This window comes from Natator depressus, chromosome 8 (assembly GCF_965152275.1).
Source record: "Natator depressus isolate rNatDep1 chromosome 8, rNatDep2.hap1, whole genome shotgun sequence".
In the NCBI taxonomy this organism is placed as follows: Eukaryota; Metazoa; Chordata; order Testudines; family Cheloniidae; genus Natator; species Natator depressus.
Genome location: NC_134241.1, coordinates 20,813,072 through 20,834,521, shown reverse-complemented (window position 1 = coordinate 20,834,521; position 21,450 = coordinate 20,813,072). Strand labels below are relative to the sequence as shown.

Here is a 21,450-nt window from a genome sequence, read left to right as displayed (position 1 = left end):
CCTGCCAGCACCACCTGGGGATGTAAAGCAGGCCCGTGATTAATGATCTGAGAGAGAGGATGGTCAGCATGCAAGGGAGGGAGGAGCCTCTGCTCTGCTCTCCAGTGCCACCTATTTGCTGAAGAGGCCACATGTGTATGTGTGTTCATGGGGATTTGCAGCAATGTGGTGGCCAGCAGATAAACCAAAGCCCCCATGATGGTGATTTGTCAACCTTGATTCTCAGTGCAGCCCAGGACCCAGAATTCCTGATTGGTATCTGAAGGCCCTGGCCTTAGTGTGTGCATGACCACTGGGGATTGAGGTGGATGGTACAGGTGTGAGGTTTGAGATGTCTGGTTCTGGATGAGATGGGAGGGAGGGAGCCATTCAGCTGAGTGAAGCAATTGGGGTGTAGGAGAGTTCTCTTGGAGTTGAAGGAGCATCTCCTGTTGAAAGGACTTTGTAAGCTGTGTCCAATTGAAGGTGTTTCCAGTGGCTGGGAAGGTCTCAAGACTACGGCTGGCTTTGAGGTAGGATTCAGAGAGGTGCTCTCCTGTGATTTTACAGTCTTCCCTCATCGCTGTGGGGCAAACAGCCATAAAGTCTCCCTCCTTTTATTTTCAGTGGCTCATTGCAGTTAAGGAAAGGAAATGGAAGGAAGCTTCAGAGCTATTTAGATTGTATCAAATAGCCCCAGAGAGGGAGCGGGGGAGAGCATGAAGTAGCTGCGTGGCCAGAGCTGTGATTCCATTCCAATGCGGAGACCTGCGGAAGAGCTCTGTGTAAGCTCAAAAGCTTCTCTCTCACCAGCAGAAGTTGGTCCAATAAAAGACATTCCCTCCCCACCTCGCGTCTCTGAGATCGACCACTGTCTGCCCTGACTCTGCTGAGCTGAAGAGACAGGCTACTTCATGCTGGCTTAGGGCACGTCTTCACCGGCAATGTTAAAACACTGCCGCGGCAGCGCTTTAACGTGGCTTGTGTAGTCGCAGCAGAGCACTGGGAGAGAGTTCTCCCAGCGCTCTAAAAAACCCACCTCCACGAGGGGTGTAGCTCCCAGCACTGGGAGTGCTGCTCCCAGTGCTGGTGCACTGTCTATACTGGTACGTTACAGCGCTGAAACTTGCAGCGCCCAGGGGGGTGTTTTTCTCCCCCCTGAGCAAGAAAGTTGCAGCGCTGTAAAGTGCCAGTGTAGACAAGTTCTTAGAAGCTCTACGGATGTGGCCAAATGGTGGACATTGTGGTGGGGTTTGTGCATAGCAGAGCCACCCCATCCTCAGGCCTCCATTTAAGAACTTGCTGTTTGCCCAACCATTTTGACCGACCATCCTTAGCTCCATGGGGTGTAAGTTCATGGTACCCACTAGGAGTAATGCAAACCAAAGAAGCTGCTTTGCAAACAAACCCCTCAAAAACGCTTGACTCAGTACAGAAAATCATCAGAAGTCTGTTCTGTTCCTTTTCTTCAGGTAGCTAAAAGCCTCATTTGTTTTGGCAGAAACCCTTTTATCTCTGAGTAGTCTGGATAACTTGGCAGCAGTAGGAGATGGAATGGCAGCTCTTGGCAGTTGGGTGCTGTATAATGCATTAAAGTTACAATGCTTAGCCTTGATTTGAAAAGGCTGGCGGGGGGGGAGGGAGGAAGAGGAGGGGAGAGAACAGTGGGATGAAGATTTGCATAGACTGCCCTTCAAACACCTTTGGAGTCCATCCTAAATGGTGTGCAGATGTTGATTTCCCCATTTCTCTGTCTGCTCTTTTCCTGTCGTGGTGGGTGTGGGGAGAGGTGTGCTATGAATTGCTATTGCAACCCCCCCATGGTTACTTATACTTCCTGCTTGGAGATGTCTGGAAAGGTCTGTAGAGGAGCTAAGTATTTATTATATTGTTTTGGGGTTGATGTTTGAAAAAATTTGGTTTGTTTAGTCTGGAGAAGAGAAGACTAAAGGAGGGACATAAGTCTTCAAGTGCATAAAAGGTTGTTATAAGAGGAGGGTGATAAATTGTTCTCCTTAACCACTGAGGATAGAGCAAGAAGTAATGGGCTTAAATTGCAGCAAAGGAGATTTAGGTTAGACATTAGGAAGAACTTCCTAACTGTAAGGACAATTAAACACTGGAACAAATTGCTTGGGGAGGTTATGGAATTTGTGCCGATGGAGATTAGACATGTTAGACAAACATCTGTCAGGGATGGTCTATATAATTCTTTCTCCTGCCTCAGTACAGGGGACAGGACCTATTAAAGTCTCTTCCAGTCCTACATTTCTCTGATTCTAGAGGCATCTCTACACAGAGACATTGAGATTAAATGGTAATTAAAGATAGTCTTGTCCAAAAGTGCTTATAAACGAGAGAGCTATTTTTTTTCCATAACCAAATTAAATTTTGTTGAGTTTGGGAGATTAGGAGGAGTTGTCCTTGCTCTTGTCTGGCCTAATAGTGTTTCACATTGGAGATGGTGCTCCTTCCTTTCTCTCCAACGTTCATGCTTCTCCAACATCCTGCTGGAGAGCCACCTTGTTGCCAACTTTGAAATTGTTTGTACTGGGGAGACATCATCCCTTCCCTTTTCCCCTCCTTCACTGGTGTCCTATAGTGCAAACTTGTTACTTCCTGTTACTCTACCCGCTATTACCTTACTGATTGGAGCTAGTATACATCCTCCAATGGCTGACCCTGTAATCATGCCCTTTTCTGCAATGTACCTGTGTCTGTGTCTACCCTTTTGATTCTACTTATTGCTCTTCTGGCCCTATTCCAACAAGCCAGTGCATTCATCAAAGCTAATTTCCCTTTAGCCTTTGCCCATCTCACTGTTTCTCTCCAGCTGCATTTCTTTTAGCTTCTGTAAACCCTGTGCCCTAATCTCACGCTCCTGTGCCTACTGCAGCCCTGCTGCTCCCTTGGGCACGAAGGAATTTGGTGCAAGGGGGAGAAGAAATAAACCACCCAGCAGATCTGTAGGATAGGGAAGTGAGCCAAGTACCATATTAAGGGCTCTTAAAAACCCTGAGGCAGCCAGATAACTTCAAAGTAGGGATGGGATGGAACCTGATGTGAAGTATTGTGATTGATTTATTCATACTATGGATTTCTCTAGCATCTGAGGATCTCAAACCACTTAATTAAGTCTCACAGGGCAGCATTGTTATCCCCATTTTACAGATGTAGATAAGGGATGTGTGTCCAAGGGCCCAGTGCAAAATCCTGAACCCAGGTCTTCAAGCTCCCATCCCACTGATTCAGCCATAAGTCCACCATTTCTCTACAGGCCAGTGGTGTAGTGGGGCCAGATTATGATGGAACAGCACTTTTGTCACATGGAGGATGCCATTTTAGAACAAAATGGTGTTCTCCGCACAGTGAGTCCTCCAGTAGATGACCATTCAGGTCTACGTCAGGGTTTTATAGATGTTCTTGGCAGCATGGAGAGATTCTGCTTTTTCCTAATTTAGGCATTTTGATGTAAATCAACTTTTTATTAAAAAATAAATTTTCTGTTTAGGAAGCATCAGAACTGGGAGAAATGCAATGTGAGAAGGGAAGGGAATTTGTTGAAGGTTTGTGTATTCAGCCACTGAAATAATTTTTAGATCACCATTTATTTGTTTGTTTTAACATTTAAATGTTCCTCTCATAGGTTGGTTTGTTTTAGACATTTATAATGTGCCCATCAGCAACTACATCTCGGCACACTGACAAGTTACAAATGAAATTCCAATTTCTAATGATGGTCAACAAAACCTTTTTGACCCATTAATCTTTGTGAAATCATCATTAGAATAAGAATACAGGCAGAAAATCTACTTACCCATTTTTTTACCTTGATGGCTGATGTGAAAGAAAAACTATTGATAATTTACTTGCCTGCTGGGGAAAAAAATAGTAGCCACCCACAGCAAGGAGATTAACTAGAGGCTGGTAATTCCTGCCCCTCCCCTCCCTGGTATCTTAGCAATAAATACTTTCCAAGCTACTGATCTGCAAGAACTAAAGACCAGACTGGAGAAGGAAGCATTTGAGCAATGTCCTGGCCCTTGTGAGGGAATAGTGTAGGTTGGAGCCAACCTGGTGCAGCTAAGAGCTATGCAAGCCTTTATAGCACTGTTTGGTTTGGTTCTCTAGTCTTGTTTGGGAATAATATCTGAGCCACAAATGCTCATGTGAAAATGTGCATGCATGATGGGGTTGTGCTATTACTCCCATGGAGCATGTGATGGTAGCCCCTTGGAGGAGAGAGTATTTCAGGTTGCTCAACCATGATCATTCTGATCAGTGAAAGAGTAGCACTGGTAACCATCCAGTCGATCTCCGCCAGTATGGTGGTGGTGTTGGGGCTGGGGGAATGAAAAGAATGGGTAACTCCAAGGTGTGTGTGTGTAGGTGATGAAGAGATGAGTGGAGGTAGGTATTCTAGTGTTGGGGGTAAATCTCCTTCTGGGGCTTGAGAGTGGATTCAAATGGCAGCTCATATCACAGGTGTTCATGATGCTGAAACTTCAGTCCCAGCTGGATGCTGAGGTACAATTCTTTAAAAAAAATAATTCTACCGCTGATTCATTGCTTAGGGGGTAAGGGAGGGAGACCAGGACTGAGGTGCATCTGCAGAGCTGTTGGTGGGAGATAGCTTGCACTGCACCCACCAACAGTGCAAGTCCTTCACTTTTTCTCAAGCACTAAAACTCCCCCTAACTCAGGGGGTAGAGTTGGCTTTTTCTTGATGATTATCTCACCATCAAACCTGAAAACTTCAATTCAAATCCTGAAAGCTCCTGGAAGGCTGGAAGTTCTGAGACATGTGTTATTGGTCCCAGCTATTGGGCAATAGCTGCAGTGGTTTCAATTACAATATGAAAGCTAACAGCTGGGATTTAAAGGAGTTTGATAGTGCAGTCTTGGGTTGTGACACTTCGAATTGGGATTTGCGTCTGTTCTAGCTCAATGTGGGGGGCAGGTTTCTCCCTCCTAAGTAAACGCATATCTCTTTCATGATCTCTCTGCTAGTGGCCTGTGTCTCTTTAAACACTGGAGAAGTTGTGCTCAGCAAAGACAGATTGAAGCTTTTAGGACTAATTAGACTTCAAAGAAAAACTGCCTGACCCACAAGTGAGAGGGGAGGAAATGGAGTAGCTGAAGGATTCCTTTAAAGGAGAATAAAAATAAACCCCAGACAGGAAAGAAAGCCCGATAGGGTCTGAATCTGATCTGCAATCCCACAAGCCTCGCTCTGGGGACCTTCTCCATTCAGGAGCTACAAAGAGAGAGACCCTCTGTCCAAGGCTTTGTCTACACTACACATTCTGACCTCCAGTTAAGATCTAGGGTAAAATGCAAACGTTAGAATCTGGGAACAAATGCTTGGGGAATATCCATTCTTGCCTTTACAAAGGGGTTAACCGTGGCCTGACCTACACTTAAGATGAAGGTCAACATAGTTACAGCTCTCAGAGGTGTGAAAAATCCATGCTGCTAAGTGCCATAGGGTTGCCAACCTAACCCTCTGTGTCAGTGCAGCTAGGTCAATGGGAGAATGCTTCTGTCGATCTAGCTAGTGTTGCTCAGGGAAGTGGTGTTCGTACACCCTTGGGAAAACCCCCTTCTGTCAGTGTAGGCTGTATCTACACTACAGGTTTATGCTGCCACAGTTACGGCAACCTAGCTATACCAATATAGTCTCCGTGCTGTAGACGTACCCTTTGTTCAACAGTCAAGTTACATCTACATTACAAAGCCTATACCACCATAGCTGTAGCCCCTAGTGTAGAAGCAGCGTATGCTGACAGGAGGAGGTTTTCTGTCGGTGTAGGAATACCACCTCCCCGAACAATGTTAGCTACTTCAACAGAAGTGCTCTTCCATCAGCCTAGCTGCATCTACGCTGGGGTTTTTGCTGACATAATTCTGTGTTGTTGTTTTTTTTCACACCCCTGCCTGACATAGCGATGCCAATGTAACTGTTCATTGTAGGCCACAGATTGTTTTTTCCCACTTCCCACAAATTAAAATCCACTCTACTCCCTCTACTCCCCTTCTTTTTGCAAGCACACACCCTCTTTTGGGGTCTGAGGCCAGGTTATTGGCAGGAACTGGTTATTAACAACTCAAGCAAACTAATATCTGTCCTTGCTTCTTCCTACTCTCCTGCTCACCCCCATCTCCTCCTCCCCATTCCAGTTCCTGGTCTCTTATGTGCTTGCAAAGCTCCATGCGCCCCTTAAGCTCACAGGCCAGTATTTGCAAATTGCATAATAGCAAATTGTTGATTCTGGTGCCTTGATTCAAAATATAGCTGACTTTCCCCAGCATTTTCAGGAACTGGGAATTGAGCCCTCGGTCTTTTGTCGTCAACTTCTTTGCTACAGGTTACAAAAAGGGTGAAACAGAGCGATTAGGGGGAGGGGGAGACCAGCTGGAAGACCCCTGCGCAGGGTCATGTTTTGAGGCTACTACATCCATTGCAGTCTGTTGGGAGAGGACCACCCTCTGGGAGTGCAGAAACAGACAGAAACCCATGACCACATGTATGCTGATCTTGTTTGGCAGCTGAACTGTAAAGATGAGACTTGGGAGACAGAACTCAGCATGTTAATCTCCAAAACCACAGTGGCTGTTTGTACCTTTTGATTTAGCAATGGTTAGATGCCTGGGAGGGGTAGCACTTCTCGTGTGCTCTGAAGTGATACAAGCCATTCTGCTACCTCCTGGACACGCACAGCAACACCCTGGATAAGTGAAGAGACATGAGGACACATCTGGTTGGGGAATTTGATTGGATTTTTCTTATGTTGGGTAGGAGTATGGAAAAACGCACCCCTAAGCACCATAGCTGTGCCGACCTATCCCACAGTGTAGATGCATCTATATCAATGCAAGAATGCTTCCGTCGCCCTCATTACCATCGCTCAAGTAGGTCATGCAGGCTACATCTATACTCTGGGCTTATGTCGGCATAGCTGTGGTGATCTATTTATGCCCATGTAGTTTCCACAGTGTAGACATGCCCTTAGTAATTTCAAATGTCCATCTCTCCAAAAGTATGCTTGGTGGGTTGAGGGGAGGTTCTTCTGTGTGGGCAAGGGGGTTCTTGGCAAGGCCAGTCTTTGCTTACATTGAGGATAGATTCTGATCAGTTGATTTGAGGGAAATGATGTCTGATGGAACAGCCTTGATGACTTGCATTGCTCTTGTTCCTCTTTCTCACTGCAGGGAAGATCCTCTTCCGCAGAAGCCACATCCGGGATGTTGCCGTCAAGCGTCTGATCCCTATTGATGAATACTGCAAGGTAAAGGGAGTTTTCTATCTTAAACTGAAGACTTCTAGCCTGTGATATAGGCATGATTTGAGCTGGTCCTTCTCTGTTGGCGATACTGGTCCCATTTCTGGGAGGGGGCAGCACATGGTGTTGCACTTAATTGTGCACTTCCACCAGCAGTAGCTTGTGCTAACGTACCACCTCCTGCCATGAAATTAGCTGGTGGCCTTGGGTCTGGTGCAGTGCATCCATTCCATGCAGGTGTAAAAACATCCCATGGGAACCATCTCAGACAGAGGGGTCAGTGCTGTGGTTTTGGAGGCCTACAGATTGCAGCGTGGTAGTGACCTAGTTGCTCACCATGCACTCTCCACTCTAGTTCTCCTTAATTTTATTATTTTTTTTTTTTAAATCCCTTCTCAGGCTGCAAACGAGAAGCAAATGGTCTGGTAGGGGCTCTGCTGGCTAATGGTTAAATTCACTAGCTAGCCTATCCTGTTGGTTTCAAATGTTATTACTATTGAGCAGAGTCCAGTCCTTATCCTTAGAAGATGGGTCTCCGTCACAGAACTGGCACTGTCTGTAGCTTCGGGGATAACAGAGGGTTCTGTGCCGTGGACTGAGATATGTTGGCAGAGCTGCGTGGGGTGCCAGGCACCGGAGCATCTTACTCTTAGGGCACCATGGAACTTTATACAATAATGTTAAAACTCATCTGTGCATGAGGTGAAGCTTTTTCAGGCATCAGCTGAAGACCGTGGAACGAATCCCCAGAGGAACTAAGGACCTTCCGCTCTAAGTGCAAGATGTATTTCTTTGAACATGCCTTCTCTAACATAATCGTGTGTGTGTGTGTGTGTGTGTTAAATAAAAGTTCCAGAACAAAACACTCAACTGCATACACCTCTCCCACGGCGAGAAGATGAGAGAACAAACCCAACACAGGTGCTAGTAGCTTTGTTTAATGCCCTCCTGCTCCGCACTCCGGTACTATGGGGTTGAGCGCAGCATAAGAACCAGAATAGAATAGAATTGCAGGGGATGATACAGGTCAAGACTCAGGTGCATTGACCAAAGCTCTGAGGGAGGGACCCTGGGACTGGAATTGCAAGGGGTGCTGAAAGTCAAGACCAAGACGCCTCAGCAAACATGTCTGGAGGCCTAGCACTGGGCTAACGTGCTGTAGCTCAGAACTGCTGAGGTGCATTAGCTGTGTTACTGCAGGGTAACAGGCAGGATTGGAACAGCAGAGGTGAAGCACGGGTAGTCTTGAGGCATATTGCCAAAGCTGGGGAGGTCGGGGGAAGCTTACACGGCAACTGGCTGGCTCTTGCTGGTGTGATCAGTCCCCTGTTTTCAGGACACTAAAATGTGCCAGCTATATAGACACACGCTTGCCCATAAATTTAATTTTAGGGAGGAAAAAAGTCCCTAAGTGATAAGAGGCTGCAGCTGTCTGTTCGGAACGATGCAGTTAATGGCATAAAATATATTAATCCATTTGACTTAATAAATGGGACATAATGGCTGATGTTATATGACCCACTTAGACAACAGCTTTCTCCTCCTCCAGTTAATGCATTGCCAGGTAATAAAGTGTGCACTAAGCCTGGCCTTCCAGTTCCTGCTACTTAACTGTGAAGCTCCTAGAGGGGTGAGGGGCTAAGCTATCATAGAAGTGTGCATGGCAGAGTCGGCCCATGCTATTACCATGGGCGTCTCAACCACAGTCCCTGCTGTCCCTGGCATTTCTGTTATTTTGGGCTGACTTCACATGCACCACCAGAGTGGGAGTATAATATACACTCTCAGCAAAAAAAAAAAAAAATCCCTGAGTTTGCTGTGGTTAGGGTGGTGTTTAGTGAGTACTGAGCATTACGGGAACACAGCTTAACCAGATCCCCCACAAAATACTAGATAATATCTTGTCCTTTGTTTTGTCTCTCCTGGGAGAGACGTGAGGCGGCACCGTTCCCTGAGAAAGCTCTGCAAATCCTCCTCTCTTGGCTGCAAAGAAGGCCGGTGAAATCCTGGACTGAAAACATGCAAAGGCATCGCCCCACCAAGCAGGAAAAGAATAGTCCCTCTTTATAAAGCCACGGTCCAGCTGCACCCAGAATTACTCTCTTGCTAGCAGAAAGAGCTTGACAGATTGGAGGGAGGTCAAAGAAGAGTAGCAAAAATGATCAGGGAGCTGGTGAGAATGATTCCTAAAGTCAGATTTAAAAGAGCTAAATACAGTGTATTCTCATCCCGTTTCCCCCGTGTCCTACACTAAACCCTTTCCTCTGTGTTGGTGATAATATTAGTAAGTTTGAGAGAGAAAATGTTGGCTGAATATCTGGTAAAAGAGTTGTGACTGGGAGATCCTCTCCTAAGCCCACTCGCTTGGGAGTCTTAAAATGAAACTGGACAGAGCTCTAGAAAATGCCCTGCAGACTGCAGTCATGCATCACCCTGTAAAATGGCTCATCCATCTGAATAGGTCATTTCCTATCTGTCTTCTATGAATAACCTTTCCCTGACGGTCTCCTCACCCCAACCACCATGCTCCAAGCCAGACAAAATTGGATGGGTTTCTCTTTGGAGCCTGTTCTTCAAATTGCCCTTAAGAATGAGTTGTGTGGCTGAATGTATCGCCTTGATAGTGCTCCCAGCCTGGTGGAGGGCAATGAATCCTCTCAGTCTCCTACATGGCAGGGCTGTGCACTAATCATAAGGCAGATGGCCCTTGATTTCCATCCTACTAGGACAAGCTATGTTTTTCTGCCATCATTTGCAATGCTGTAAGGGTGGAACCTTCTCTGGACTGGGGCTGGTCATTTTACCAGGGTCTGAGTGATTCTGCATAGAGCACAGGGAATGGAGTCCTGTGAGCAGCACCTCAGTGGAAATGTTGCCAGCAGGAAACCTGAACAGTTGCCTGCACCCACAATCTCCGGAGTGGACACTTGTTTCTATATCCCATTTCTTATGCTGGCTGGCATGCTGTCTCAATTCCTTGTCAGGCAGTATCACCCCCACTGCTTGGTGGCTCTGCCTGTCCTGGCTGTGGTGGTGATCAGTGTCTGTGCAATGGCAGGCCTAGAGTTGCCAACCCTCCCAGTTTGGCCGGAAGTCTCCCGGAATCGGGCTCAAGCTCTCATAGGCTACTGAAGCCAATCCGGGAGATTTTAGGCTCCTAAAAGTCCGGTTGCGCAGTGGGGCTAAGGCAGGATCCCTATCTACCCTGGCTCCATGCCGCTCTCTGAAGTAGCCGGAATGTCCGGCAGTGGCTCCTAGGAGGAGGTGTGGCCAGGGGGTGTCTGCGTGCTGCCCCCGCTCCGAGTGCTGACTCTGCAGCTCCTATTGGCCAGGAACGGGGAACTGTGCCCAATAGGAACTGCGGGAGTGGTGCTTGCAAGCTGGGGCAGCATGCATAACTGCCTGGCTGCCCGTGAGACTGGGGGCCACTGCCAGACATGCCGCTGCTTCCGGGAGCCGCCTGAGGTAAGCACTGCCTGGCTCCGGAGCTTGCACCCCGAATCCCCTCTTGCATCCCAACCCCATGCCCCAGCCCCCTCCCACACCCAAACTCCCTCCCGGAGCCCACACACCAAACCCCTCCCGCACCCCAACCCGCTGCCCCAGGCTCAGCCCAAAGCCCTCTCCCACACTCCGAACTCCTCAGCCGCATCCTGTCCTGCACCCCAAACCCCTGCCCCAGCCTGGTGAAAGTGAGTGAGGGTGGGGGAGAGCAAGTGATGAGGGAGTGGGGCTGGAGGGAGTAGGGGTGGGGCAGGGGTGTGGCCTTGGGCAGAGGGTGGGCAAGAGTATTTGGGTTTGTGCAATTAGACAGTTGGCAACCCTAGGCAGACCTGTTTCGGGAAAGGCTATGGGGGCAGAGCAGACAGGTCAATAAAGACTCAGGTCTGCCTCTGGGAGCAGCCTGGGGTGCTGCACGCAGGGCTGTGTTCCTGGTGCAGGGGCGAGCTGAGGTTCTTATGGTTTTGTTCGTATCCCTGTCTCAGGGCCCTTGGTGTGATGGGTGTGGCTGAGGGAGGATTGTGGGTATGAAGCTGAGGATTGTCTGTCAGTCATATATCAGGGTGGGCCCTGCTTCCAAACCTTCTTTCTGTGATATCATGTCACTCTTCAGTTCCCCCCCCACCTTCCCAACAATGAGCACTGTGCAGCTACGCGTGTCCTCTTTGCCTAGGTATGTATTACAGAGCCCTAGCCAAGTCTGCCTCCCCTCCAGCCTCAACTGGGCTGAGACAGTAAGGGAAATGATGTGTGTGGTCCAAAGGAAATGGTGCTATTCTAGGCACCATCCCCTCCACCTTCTGCAGAGACCATGACATTATTGCTCGCTCTCATTCTCTCACACTTGGCAAGTCCCACTTCTAAAATGTGTGTTGCTGCAGCCGGCTTCCTGGGAGGGAGGGGGAAAGATGCAGTGCCGCTCGTTAACTCCAGCCACCACAGTTGTCGTCTGATGATAACACTAACAAAAGCTCTCCAGCCCCTGCTCGAGGTGTTTGTGGGCTCCCCTTCTGCCACTCAGACAACCTCTTCTTGAGTAGCTGTTGCTCAGCAGAGGGTTTCTGAGAGACAGAGGACTCTGCAGATCGCTAAAGTGCTGATGGGCCCTATGATTCCAGGGCCCTGAACCTAACCAGAAGCATCAAAGCCAGGCCCTGTTGCCTTGAAAGACATGAACTGCTTGTACCTTTCAGTGGGGCTGGGGCTCTCTGCACACAGGACAGTGATGAGCTTTGGGGAGTCTCAGCCAGGCCTTAGCTTGAAAGATGGCTATTTTGATGAGGAGGTAACTGTTACAGGGACTCTAAGGATACCCTGGCTGGTGGGGGCGAACGGTTATAATGGCAAAGGTAGCCTGGATTGCAGGTCAACATCTGCTTACTCCCCTTTGCACCCTGTCATCTTACCCAGAGATGCAGCAGCTGAAACCAGAGGCTGTAAGTGACTTACTCCATTCTGGTGCATTGTGACATTCAATATAGTGCTCACCACAGTTCTGTGGATCACGGTGCCTGTTTCTTCTAGCAGCCTTTCCTGTATTTGCCCGGCTGTTCACACACTGAAGGTCGCTCCTCCCAAATCCTTTCAGATGCTTGGACTAGTCTCTAGCTTCGTGTTCTCAATCTCTTTGTTTCATTCACAGGCTCTGATCCAGCTGCCACCCTACATCTCTCAGTGTGAAGAGGTTCTTCAGTTCTTCGAGACGAGACCCGAAGACCTGAATCCCCCCAAAGAGTAAGTTGGTTACAGCAAGCTAGTGGGGCTGCTCTGCAGAATTGCTGTGGTGGTGGTCGCATCCCCTGCCACAGATAAAACCCCCTTGATCACTGTGACGTTCAGAAGAGGCTCTGAGATCCATGAACAAATCCCCAACCTGCCTGTGAATGTAATGTTGAAGAAAGGTGCTGGTTTGAGATCCCTGGAGAGTGAAGTTCTTTGTTTAGTCTCAGAACTGGGACCATGCAAGCTTTCTTCACACACTGCTCCCTACCAGTGTGCCTCAGCCCTCCCCTGGAATGTCCACTGCTAGTGATGAGGTGGAAGCGTTTTCTCCAGGAGCTGCTGAATCCTTGGCCTCAGAGCTGAATTTGCCAGCCCAGAGGCCACTTCATGCTAATAGTGGTGCTGGGTTTTCTGATCATCACTTGGGAAACTCAAACTCTTTTCCTGTAGGAAGTGCCAAGCAGGCATCAGACAGGAGCAACTTCCAGTTATTAATGATCTCTGCCTAGAGCGAAAGACTCCCTTTGCCAGTCCCCTGAGCCATCCACAGCAATGCCTGACTCTTGCTTTCCACTGGAAACAAGGAACATGTGCTGGGATTCTTGCGTGTCTTACGCAACCCTGTGTAGTTACTAGTCTTGTGACTATGAGCTACTTGTTCCAGCCCCTATTAATCACCCGGAGCATAAATACGAACACCAGCCTCCCTCTCTTGTCCTGTTGCTGTCTCTCCTTAGATTGTGTTTGTAGCTCTACTTAAGGTTGAGCAATGGAGGAGGATTGACTGATTGTGCAAGAAAAGGCAGTAAAATAATTTGACATTGTTTTGCATTGCATGGCGGGTTGGGGGATTAAAAGGATTTTGTTTTTCTCTGTGAAGGAACATTGAGTTTTTCATATCTCCTGTTAAGTGCTGTGCTTGTTTCTTTCGTAACTTCCCCCAATCTTTAGCTTATTTATTTCTTTTTCTCCTTGGCCTCCTGTTTTTATTTTCTTTTCCTGTCATCATTCCTTCCCCAGCCAGCAGACACTTGATTAGATTGGTCTGAGGGCCCCAGAGTCCATTAACTAATAGCTTGCTGTCAGCTGGCATTCCCATCCAGCCTGCCCAAGCTATTGTTCACCAGTTAACCTTTCACCCCTTCGGTCATCCATCAGCTAATGGAGCAGCATGGGAGTGAGTGACAGACCTTAGAAGACTGATTTGCATGAGCAGTATCTCATGAACATCTAGGAGTCTGCTGGGGCAAGGGGCTTGGGATTCCTAATGTTCCTGGTGTTGGGAGGACGGGATGGTCTATGTGATTGTTCCAATATTGACACGTTCTAATATGGACAGTTTATAAATAAAGTCAGGACTCTCTGGATGACGTTTGATTGTCAAATCCACGGAGTGAACCTGTTGATGAAACATGCACACAGATGGTGCCTTAGGGTGTGTATGAGGATTGTCATCCCCCTTTCTTCTTTTATCACCTCATTATCCACCTAGCCTGATCTGTGGGGTATGAACGTGGCGTAGGGTCTGGAGGCTGTCACAAAAACCAGGGGCTAATTCAAATATAGAGAACCCCAGGACACACATCTTAAAAAAAGGCTGCAACAGTGTGGAGTGGCAGCTCCTTAAAAGGAGCTTTGTCTCCCACGTTAGCACCCCAGCTGACTCTGCTCTGGAGGTATTGCTCCTGCAGGCCTGGCATGTAAAGATCTCTCCCCTGCTCCAAACTTTCTTCTTCTCTGCACCTGATGTGTGCTCATTTGAGGGAGCTAAACAAGAAGGAAAACAAAGGGACTGACTGAAATGTAAACCAAAGCTGCATGCTTTGGCGTTGGGGCCGGGCTAAGACTGTACCTTTTGGAGTGTCCCTTGCAGCGCCCTGGTTTGTGTGCATCTCCCAGCACCTATACACAGCCCCACTCACATGTGGCACATGCCGCATGTGTTTGCTTGCATTTGTAAAGGTTTGGCTGTTGCAGCAAGTGCCAGATTAACTGCTCTTGGTGTCGTGCCGTTTGGAAGTGAGGTTGCAGTCGTGCTTTATTTTGAGCTGTTGTAGAATTAGCCGATGCAGCATGGTCGCCTCTCCCCATGTGTTGTCCTTTCATGGGGAGGAGAAGAGGCCTTTTTCAATACTAAGAATGGCTTAACAGACCTCTCCTGGCCCGTTCGCTTCCAGCCGTGAGCTACTGTGGTGTCTCAAGGACATCTCTGTTGTGTTTCATATCCCAGCCTGAATGCTCCAGGGGCATTTATTACCTACAATTCAAAATGTTAATGAATAAAAGTCCTTGAGGCTCTCCTCTGGTGAGATTGGTGGGAGCCATTTTGCCAGCCCCACGTGGACCGGCTGCCAGGTTGCCAATAGCGATATAAAATCAGTGACAGACGGCTGGGGTGGATCCAATATAGTGGTGTGCCTGGGGTTTGGCCGGATGTCATTGTTCATAAAAGAGATAAATACTTTCTATGGGAAGTTGAAAGGAAGCCAGGCCATGAAAGGAATAAGAAGACGGCTTTTTATGCAGTGGCGGTTGGAAGGCGAAAAATGGATAGGTCAGCACACTCTATGCCAAGCAAAGCAGTCATTCTAGTGGCACCACTGGCCCCCTGATTTCCTACCCCCTCCCCTCTGCAGCCTCTGGCTGAGGGAAAGTCCCCTTCTGCTCTCATTAATGGGTCGGTGCCTGTTCCTGCTCCCATGGCAAAACTCACATTTACTTCAATAGGAGCGTGGTCTGGTGGGAGGAGAAGCTCTGGAGTCTTTGGGGCTGCATGTGGCATCTACCTTCCTGGTTCTCTGGGCAGGGATAGAGATCCACCTACTTCATGCCACCCACAGACCTGGAGCCAAATTTTAGTGCGGGTGTCAGCAGGTATATTTCCATGAAGCTGGATCTCCTCATGGTAGTGGTGAATTTAGTCACTGCAGAGGGTAGCATTTTGGGATGGAAGGAGTTTTCGTGACTATCCCTCCATCTATCCGTTCGTAGCCTCCTGTAGTTCATGCTCCTCTCGTTGCTGCCTTTGGTGAGTGTGTTCTCCATATTCAGGAGTTGCTTCTGAATCCCCATAGACCTCTTCTACACGAGATATTTATTCCATACAATTTCCCACGATTGCTACCAGGGATGAAGCTCCAGCAGTGGCAACTGTGATGGGAACACTAATGTTGACAGGCCTCTGGTGGCTGCCAGCCACTAACCACTGTTTATTCTAAACCTTCCTTAATCTGTGGCTCAGACCCTGGGGCCTGCTCTGCACACATGATCCCATCGCTGGCAGGAGCAAAAGTGGAAAATTGCGTGAGTGGGGAAAAGAGGCTAGTGTAGAAACGGCCATAGTACCCATCCCTCTCTCTTCCCCTGCTCCATTTCTTCCAGTTGGACACTGGGACAAAGCCTGAAGTGGAGCCTTGGTTGAGCCTGGTGCATCTCTAATAGTTTGGAGGAGGTGAAGCGATTGAGTTTTTACCCGTATGTGCTAGCTACCCCCTTTCATACCGTGGAGGGACCATTCCTAATGGTGAGAAGGGAGTTGAGTCCCTATTGCCCATCCACTACTTGGAGCCTCTGGACTGAGACCCACCCTACTTATTTCACATATGATTCTGCCCAGTGAAATGAGTGAAGGGATGGTGGCTGTAGCTCTGGGTCCCAAGGGATTGTTTGGGGCTGGGAGGAGGAGCCAGTCAGGACAGAAGGAACTCATGCGCCATGACAAAATAAATGCTTTGCAGGCCTAGCAGCACATGGATTGTGGAGAAGTGGGTTTTTCTCTTAATTGTTAGGATGAAAATCCTGTTGAAACTGCAGCCCTCGAAAGAGGCAAGTCACTGGATTCTTGTACCCGGCGCATGTCGTGAGAACTGCGATGGGCCTCTGGGCTGGGTAGGTGGGGGATTAGTCTTTCCTCATTTGAAAGAGCTTTCTGGTGGCATAAGAGAGTTCCCATAGTGAGGCTGGGAAAGTCCTGGGCAGGAAGCCATTGCTGAGTTAAGGCATTCAGCTGCTAACGATCCTTGCCAGCTGAACCTCAAGGCTCCAACATGCAAGAGCGTGGTTAACTCTACAGTGAAGAAATACCTGAAGTGATTGTTAAAATAATCCCCTGCTCTGTACAAAGGGGAAGCATCGGGGGGAAAGTTTAGTCACCCTGCTAGCTTTCCATTCATTCTCTCAAGAACCTTCATGTCTCCTGGCCAAATCTAATAGACAAGCAAGGGGGCATCCGCAGTCAGGGTCCGTTCTCTTGGGAGTTCCGATATCCCAGTAATATTCATGAGGGAAGACTTTCACTCTTAAAGAGACACTATCAATCTTCATAGACATGAAGTGGTCCATTTCCTCTACCCCTTCTCTCTAACGTTATCTTTGGGAGGTAAAGAGGATTTTCCCCCTTTCACCATGTCTGCCTGTCTCTCTTCAACATATTTGCAGTGTTCCTGTAGCCATGCTGGTGCCAGGCTCTGAGAGAGACAAGGTAGGTGAGGTGATCTCTTTTATTGGACCAACTTCTGTTGGTGGTAAAGGGACAAACTTTTGAGCTTCACACAGCTCTTCTTCAGGACTAGGAGAAGTTACTAGAGTGTCTAAGCTAAATACAAGTTGAGACAGACAATCTGGTTGACTTCCCCAGACCTGCAGACCTCTGTTAAGCTTGAAAGCTTGTTCCTCTTCCACCAACTGAAGTTGATCCAATAAAATATATCTTACCTACCTTATCTTCAGCATGACTTCTGAAGTGGAGGGTTAAAAGGCTGGTTTGTGCTCCCCATGCAATAATGGTGTGTTAATAAAAAACACAGCTCTTAAAACAGAACCTGCAGTGGTCAAGACAGGTCATTCTTTAAATAGTCTTTAATAACTTAGTCCCTTTAAGAAGTGAGATAAGGGCTGACGTGGAGTTTGTCTTGCTAAAAATGTTGAAGTATTATCTGCATCTAATCTGCAGCCAGAGCTCCTCCCTCTTTTGTGTAGGGTCTTTGAGGAGGAGAGGCGCGCTGGACCTGCAAGTAGAACCTGGACCTTTTGATAATGTGATCAAATCTATGGTTGTTCTGTTTCTGGAATGAATGTCCAGAATTCCAGACACCAGTTACCAGAGCCCTGAACCAAGAGCGTGGCTGGCAAGATGAGTTCTGCTTTCCGTTCCTTGCCTAAATTATTTGTCTTTCCCAGCCTGCGCCATGTGTTTGTATGTACCACCCAGACTTGTATACGTGGTGTCAGAGAACCACAGTCCTTTTAGCCTACAGGGCTGTGACTGGGTGGGCATGTGATGGCAAGCAGAGAAACCTCAAATCTAATGAACCTACTTTACATGCATTCTTCCCCTGCTGCTGAGCAAACAACATCTTTCAGGAAAAGCACTGTGCAAATTGTTTTGGCCACAGGCTGTTGGCCATTCTGATCTTCAAAGTCATTTGCCCATATCAACTATTGATCCCCTCTGTGCATGAATATTAGCCCCTGGATGCAGAGATTCCTTGGGAGTAGTTTTGACAACTTGTGTTAGCGTTTAGAACTTCTGAAGATTTTCCACTAGTTACAGGTTTGTTAGCTTCACCAGGTCATCAAGTTGTAGGCAAATGATAACTAATACAAAACCTCCTTTAGAATTTCCAGTTCCCATTGTTTGCCTGGGGTTCTTCTGTGCCTGTTGCATCGAGGGTCTGAGAAACTTGAAAGCCACTAAGGATAGCTGCCTTTCAAGTGCCTCCTACCCTGATTTGCCACCAAAGGCAGCAGAAACTTAAATGGAAATCAAATTTCAACTCCTACTTACATTAAAAATCCTACATTGCAAATGCTGAGCATTTGACTAAGGTTTGTGTGCACCTGATATGTAGGGCTGCCTTCCCTCCAGTCCTCTCCCGGCATTACTAGGAACATCATCTTTAATAAGGTTATCCTGCCTCCTGCAAGTTGTGTTAGCTCTGAATCTCTAAATTCCTGTTAGACCCTTGTAAATTATCATCAGTGTATTGCGGCAATGCCCCAGACACCATTGTGTTGATGAGGGGGTGTGCATCACAGCCTGTATACACACTGCCACTTATGTCGGTATGAGTTATGTCACTTGGGCATGTGAATAAGCCACTCGCTGAGCGACATAAGTTACATTGACCTAAGCGCCGATGTAGACAGCGCTATGTCCGTGGGAGAGCTTCTCCTGCTGACATAGCTACCGCCACTCACGGGGACTGGAGTCATTCAGTCGACGGGAGAGCTCTCTCCCATCGGCTTAGAGCATCTGCACTTGCAGTCCTACAGTGGCATAGCTGCAAGCTCTGTTGTGTAGCCATAGCCCTGGTGGTCATTCTACTGGCAGTGGGGCTGTTGAGGGCATTTAAAGCCTGGGACAAATATTTTAACTTCTTTCTTCCCTTCCTAAATGCAGGCACCCCTCAAGCTCAGGCCCCAGGTAAATGTCCCCTGCTCTCCCCTACAACTCACTCTATGGCTGATAGTTTCCATTTGAATGGAGTGTTGTAGAAGAACAGCTGATCTCTGAGAATGTGGTCGGGCTCATTGCTGGTGTGGTGTATGGGGTACGGAGGGAGACAAGCTAAAGGAGAGAGACTGATCAACTGTAGCACCCGTGGCTTCTTCCCATCCTGAATATAGGGAGGCCCGTATTGAGAGAGCATGGAGATGGCCAAGCTGAAGCTTCTGAGAGGCAGATAGCAGACAGAATCCCTTTGGGCTGCTGCTCTGGAAGAAGCAAAGTGCTGTAATTGGTGGGTGTTGCCTGCAGCAGCCCAGGACGGAAGGCGCATGGTAATGAGCAGTGGCCTGACCAGACGATGAAAGCCTATTCTACTAACGAGGTTATGCCTGGTGGCGACTTCAGCAGCCCTTCATTATTTTATTAATCCAGAAGCTCTGGCGCTGCATGCTCTGATGGAAGCTGGAATGATAACCACAGTAAGTGATTGCTTCCTGCAGCCAGCCTGACAGGGAGTACAGGCACTAAGTAGTGCCAATAAATCAGAGGTGGGAGAGCCAGCAGGAGAATGGGGCCACAATAAGAGTCAGGGCTGATGTGAGCTGAATGTACAAAGTTTATTTTATATGTTGCGCTCGAAAGGTCCCGGTTCAGGCTGCTGGGCTGGAAGCAGTCAGGAGATAAAGCTAGAATGTTTGAGCTCACGCCAAAGCAGCAGAAGGGAACTCTACACAGATACAACATTCCACACATAGAACAGGGAACAGAACCTTTTCCTCCTCCCCGTTTAATCCCAGCGGCAAACATGTAGCTAGTTTCTACTGGCAACATGTTCCTGCTCTTTCTTGCCTCTTAATAGCTTTGCATGTGTTCGTCCACCTTCATGGAAAAGCTAGCGGCTGTACTGCACCCCTCAGACAGAAGGCCTGCCTATCTGCCCTGCCCTGGCGTTGGCGGGCAAGTTGGGTGTAGTGTCTCAGGCCAGATCCCAGTAGGTACAGGAGTGGGAAGGGAGTGATCCTTGGATCTTTGTGGAGGATGCTGGGGTCCCTCCTGAAAGATGGGGTGCAGAGTGTTGTGGAGGAGATCATCTTGGTGCCCTTGTATCCTTATCAATATGGTAGAGTTCATTATACTGGTAACTAATACTGGTTTTGCTAAGGGCTCTCATTGGCCAGTTGGATCTATTCAGAGGCATCTGAGACATCTCCTAATATCTGGAAGTCGTAGCTAGAGAAATGAATGGACTCTGCTGCAAACAGACAGTAGTTCTGGGTGTAAGTGGGTGTACTGCACGAGCAAGGACTGGAACAATCAACTCCAAAACCACAGTCACCACCACTTCAATGAAAGGCAATCTCCTCGAGATGGCCGTCATGGCAGTAGGGGCAAGTCCTTTATGGGACAGACAACATCCTTCACTCCTACCCCTAAAGACAGAATACTGCAGTGGGATCTCATCACTGAAACTAAAGAACTGGAAATAACTATAGGGCGGTCCCTTTTCTAACAGGGCAGCCTCTTGGAGCTGGAATCGAGTTTGGTTTAGACCAAATCTGTAGTGGGAGCAGAACTATGATAGCTACGTCTCTGGTTAACAATGGGGGTAGCTTGCAGGGTTGTAGCACAGATTTTTTTACCCAGTGTCGACATGGATTCTGTTCTTTCCTCTGACGAACATGCTGTAACCACCAGCTTCCTTAGGCTAGAGCACCAGCATGTCCAAGAGCCCAGTTGCACTGGTTGGGTAAATGTTGTGAGAACCCTGTTAGGCCCAGCCATGCTTGGACAGGATAAGAAGTGAACCACTTCCTCGCCCACTTACACTTGTATTGCAAAATGATTCCATTTAAAAAGTTCCAATTTTTCTGTAGGAACTGTTTTTCCTAGTGGAATGAATGATGCTTCAAAATGCTCCCCCCCTCGCCCCCCCCCCCAAAAAAAATCGGGGATAGGTATGAGAATTGGTAATTTTAAAAAAAAAGTTCTCTACTAGCAACACATCAGTTCCCGGGTGGGTGTTCTGGTTCACAGCATATTCTAGATGCGAGAAGCAAAGTGGACGGAACAGAGAACACCCAATCCCAAGTAATGCATCCCTGTTGACTTAAAACAGTAAGTGAAGAGAGCTACTCGTTGTCCTGAGGATGTTCCCCACCATATTCCTGATCAGGACCTCGGAGCAATCAAAGAAACTAGAAAATCCATCTTGTGAGAGGACTTTGGGAGTTTAGTCAGTGCTGGCTGGATGCCCATGCAGTGCAGACATTATTAGTAAAGCCCATAGTCACGCACCTCACTATTGTAGCTCAGTGCATCAATTTAAGGAGCTCCTGGGAACCTGTGTGACAGCCCTGATTGCTGGGTCGAGTCAGCCCTGCTGTATGATCATTGTACCAATGTGGCTAAATGAGTTTCCCATTTCCCCTTTCACTGATTAAAAGAATCTCTGGCTTTCTAGGAGGCCTGTCTGTGTGCTCCTGCTGTCTGGCTTTCCCCAGTCAGTGGGGGAAGGGG

The 21,450-nt window shown here is 48.0% G+C and overlaps 1 protein-coding gene across 2 annotated transcripts in view; it reads left to right on the top strand.

Annotated features, from left to right (window-relative positions):
• Positions 1-21,450, top strand: part of SH3PXD2B (SH3 and PX domains 2B) — a 116,632-nt gene that overhangs the window by 65,054 nt on the left and 30,128 nt on the right. For both annotated transcript variants that reach the window (XM_074960575.1, XM_074960574.1), the window contains exons 4-5: positions 7,192-7,268; positions 12,406-12,497. In XM_074960575.1, coding sequence (XP_074816676.1) covers positions 7,192-7,268; positions 12,406-12,497 — 169 coding nt within the window. The remainder of the gene's footprint in view (positions 1-7,191; positions 7,269-12,405; positions 12,498-21,450) is intronic.